The 3,928-nt window shown below is 36.8% G+C and overlaps 1 protein-coding gene across 1 annotated transcript; it reads left to right on the forward strand.

Moving 5' to 3' along the window:
* Positions 1–320: 320 nt before the first annotated feature.
* Positions 321–3,548, forward strand: LOC132744059 (uncharacterized). Its single transcript, XM_060732665.1, has 2 exons — positions 321–956; positions 3,476–3,548. Exons 1-2 carry the CDS (start codon positions 390–392, stop codon positions 3,512–3,514), a joined length of 606 nt encoding a protein of 201 aa, XP_060588648.1. The 5' UTR covers positions 321–389; the 3' UTR covers positions 3,515–3,548.
* Positions 3,549–3,928: the final 380 nt, after the last annotated feature.

Genomic DNA, 3,928 nt, shown 5'->3' on the forward strand with positions numbered 1-3,928 from the left:
CCTTTATTTTGAATCAGTTGTTATACATGTACTTAATTATATATCCTTTGAACATTAGACACATCTGCACATTGTTTTTCATTTGACATGCTGAAATATGACTTGACCCCAAAATTCACTAGACACTACTGCATTATGGCAAAGTTCAGTTGTGGAGAACCAAAAAAATCTACTTCTGTTCCTACAATTTAGTATTGTGTTAATGCGGTTGCATTGCATTTTTTTCACAAATGCAATCTTGTTTCCACTTGCAATTATCAAGTGAGCAGTTTAGCTCTTATCATAGCCATCTTGTTTAATCCCTGTGTAATCTCTTTTTATTTTTTCAGATGGCAACATTCAACAATGAAAATATTTTATCTTCTTAGTATTATACAGTTGATTAAGCAATGGCTTCATACAGCCCTAAGCTGTTAGAAAAGAAATACAATAACTGGGTTAAAGCCCAGTTGGCTGTCCTGTTTACTAAAGAAGGTATTGAACCTTTTGTTTGCAATGAAATTCAACAATTTCAACAGAAATGCTTAGATGATATATGTTACAGCAATGGACTTTTAAGTGGGACTTTTTGTTCAAATTGCTGTACGGAAAATGTTATTAAATGTCCAACAAATAGAATATGTAATGTTGGACGTGGAAGATGCAGTTATCATCGAAATGCTGCAACAAGGTATAATCCTGCCGGCTGCCCTAACAAGATATGTCATAATTTTACAACAGAGATACAGAATGTACATAGGTACTATGGTCCATCATACAAAAACACTGATGCTACACAGTGGTGCAGTAATTCCTGGGAGATAGCTAAATGTTTCATGCCCCCTGATGGATATAAAGATGTAGCTTGTGCACAAGAAACAGACTTCAATGGAATCATTAGTGTTATCATTAATTACAAAGACTTTCAGTTGAAAGTACACGAAAAGCTAGGCAACAAGAAAAACATTTTTGAACAGGTCAGTGAAATTGTAAATTGTGATGAAAAAAGAGGGCATAAGAAAATAAATTCAGGATATATAAAAGGATGATTGTTTTGAGTAATATGCTATATATTACACTGAGAAGTAAGAAATTTGAATGGAAAATGTAGATATTCTCTCTTCAATGTGTGATATATAGCTTATTCTGATTCACATGAAATAATTCTTTATATTTCATGTCTTAAAAAGCTGCAATTGCGACTGTTTTTAAATGAAACACGATCAATACTTGCACATAAAGAAAATTCTACGCTGGGCAATAATTAATAACTGAAGTAAGTTTATAGTCACCATTGCATTGTGTAACTTATAACTATATTATTTATTATTGGAAGAAAAAAATAAAACAAATTACAAAGTAGTGAATTCATGATTTTGATAAATGATAATTGTAATGTAATAATAAATATATTTTAATAGGAAAATGTGTACATGTATAATTATGAGCTATAAAGACCCACTTTGACATGCAATCTGTAAATTTGCATTTATTGCATTTATTGTACATTGACATGCAATCTGTAAGTACTACTAGCTCATTATACCCCCGCACAACAAAGTTGTAAGGGGGTATACTAGAATCAGCTTGTCCGTCCGGCTGTCCGGCCGTCGGGCGTCCGTCGGTTTTTTCTTGTCCGCCCAATAACTTAAGATTCCTTTGACCCACAGTCTTCATATTTGGCATGGAGGTTAGTCATGACGAGTAGATGACCCCTATTGATTTTGAGGTCACCAGGTCAAAGGTCAAGGTCACAGGGGCCTTGACTTCAAAAAGCTTGTCCGCCCAATAACTTAAGATTCCTTTGACCCACAGTCTTCATATTTGGCATGGAGGTTAGTCATGACGAGTAGATGACCCCTATTGATTTTGAGGTCACCAGGTCAAAGGTCAAGGTCACAGGGGCCTTGACTTCAAAAAGCTTGTCCGCCCAATAACTTAAGATTCCTTGGACCCACAGTCTTCATATTTTGCATGGAGGTTAGTCATGATGAGTAGATGACCCCTATTGATTTTGAGGTCACCAGGTCAAGGTCACAGGGGCCTTGACTTCAAAAAGCTTGTCCGCTCAATAACTTGAGATTCCTTTGACCCACAGTCTTCATATTTGGCATGGAGGTTAGTCATGACGAGTAGATGACCCCTATTGATTTTGAGGTCACCAGGTCAAGGTCACAGGGGCCTTGACTTCAAAAAGCTTGTCCATCCAATAACTTAAGATTCCTTTGACCCACAGTCTTCATATTTTGCATGGAGGTTAGTCATGATGAGTAGATGACCCCTATTGATTTTGAGGTCACCAGGTCAAGGTCACAGGGGCCTTGACTTCAAAAAGCTTGTCCGCCCAATAACTTAAGATTCCTTGGACCCACAGTCTTCATATTTTGCATGGAGGTTAGTCATGATTAGTAGATGACCCCTATTGATTTTGAGGTCACCAGATCAAAGGTCAAGGTCACAGGGACTTTGACTTTAAAAAGTTTGTCCACCCAACAACTTAAGAAACCTTTGCTCCTCAGTCTTCATATTTGGCATGAAGGTTAGTCATGATAAGTAGATAACCCCTATTGACGCTAAGTTGACTGGGTCAAAGGTCAAGGTCACAGGGGCCTTGGCTAAAAAAAGCTTGTCTGCCCAATAACTTAAGATTCTTTTGACCCACAGCCTTCATATTTGGCATGGAGGTTAGTCATGATTAGTAGATGACCCCTTTTGATTTTGAGGTCACTGGGTCGAAGGTCAAGGTCACAGGGGCCTTGGTTTCAAATAGTTTGTTGGCCCAATAACTTAAGAAACCTTTGACCCACAGTCTTTATATTTGGCATGGAGGTTAGTCATGATAAATAGATGACCCCTATTTATTTTTATTAAACTGGGTCAAAGGTCAAGGTCACAGGGGCCTTGACTGAAAAAAGCTTGTCCGCTCAATAATTTAAGATTCCTTTGACCCACAGTCTTCATATTTGGCATGGAGGTTAGTCATGATTAGTAGGTGACCCCTATTTATTTTAAGGTCACTGGGTCAAAGATTAAGGTCACATGGACTTTGACTTCAAAAAGATTGTCTATCCATTAACTTTATATTCCTTTGACCCACAGTCTTCATATTTGGCATGGAGGTTGATCATGACTATAAGGTGACCCCTATTGATTTTGAGGGTCACTGGGTCAAAGGTCGACTAAAAAAAGCTTTTCCCCTCAATTGCTTAAGAATATCCTGTCCGCAGTTTATTGATTTTGACATTTTCACATTTGAAGCATGTAGAATACATAGCACTGGCTAAGTAACCTATGATTTGGCAGGGACGTTGTCCTTGGGCTCTAAATGGCCACTGTTGATTCTGACAAAGTGGTATGCGGGGGTATTCAGGCCATGACAGTGGCAGTTCTAGTTAATTTTGCATAAAGTTATAGATCGAAATGCTGTTTTGTATTAGTTAACAGCTTATCGTGTGTCACGGTAATGAACTTGTCTTTTCATTTTATTTGTTTATAGGCAAGAGACATTGGTAGGACTGTAAGACATCAGAATTAGAGGTAGAGGACAAAGACCTTCAGCAATACTTCAAGTATTACAACAACTACTTTCTGATCCTGTATATTTAAAAGGAGACACACATGCACAAAGTGCAAAAAAGAAACTCTTTGATGTAAGTAAGCATTTTAAGATCACCTGAGCAGATTCTTCTTTTTTTCATCAAACATAGTTAAAAGTTTGCTTTTATGAAAAATGTATCTAAAAAACTTAAATCATGGGTCGTCTGGGGCAAATCGAAATAGTCAGATCAATAGAAACCATGTTTACTCTCTTATAAAACCACAACTTGGCTTTACATTTAAATCTTGCTGAAATGTCAGTCTTGATTCTTAATTTTGAATGAAATTCTTGCTACTCAAATGGTCATACTAATAATATATATACATGTATCTATATTGACACTATATTATA

Source organism: Ruditapes philippinarum, unplaced genomic scaffold, assembly GCF_026571515.1.
Source record: "Ruditapes philippinarum isolate M1 unplaced genomic scaffold, ASM2657151v2 ctg20334_1_1_1_1, whole genome shotgun sequence".
Lineage (NCBI taxonomy): Eukaryota > Metazoa > Mollusca > Bivalvia > Venerida > Veneridae > Ruditapes > Ruditapes philippinarum.

Excerpts from the sequence above, each read along its gene's own strand:
- LOC132744059 (XM_060732665.1), top strand. The coding sequence starts at position 390 with ATGGCTTCATACAGCCCTAAGCTGTTAGAAAAGAAATACAATAACTGG. Across the intron at positions 957-3,475 it reads AGAAAAACATTTTTGAACAG|GCAAGAGACATTGGTAGGAC; the intron begins GTCAGTGAAATT and ends ATTTGTTTATAG.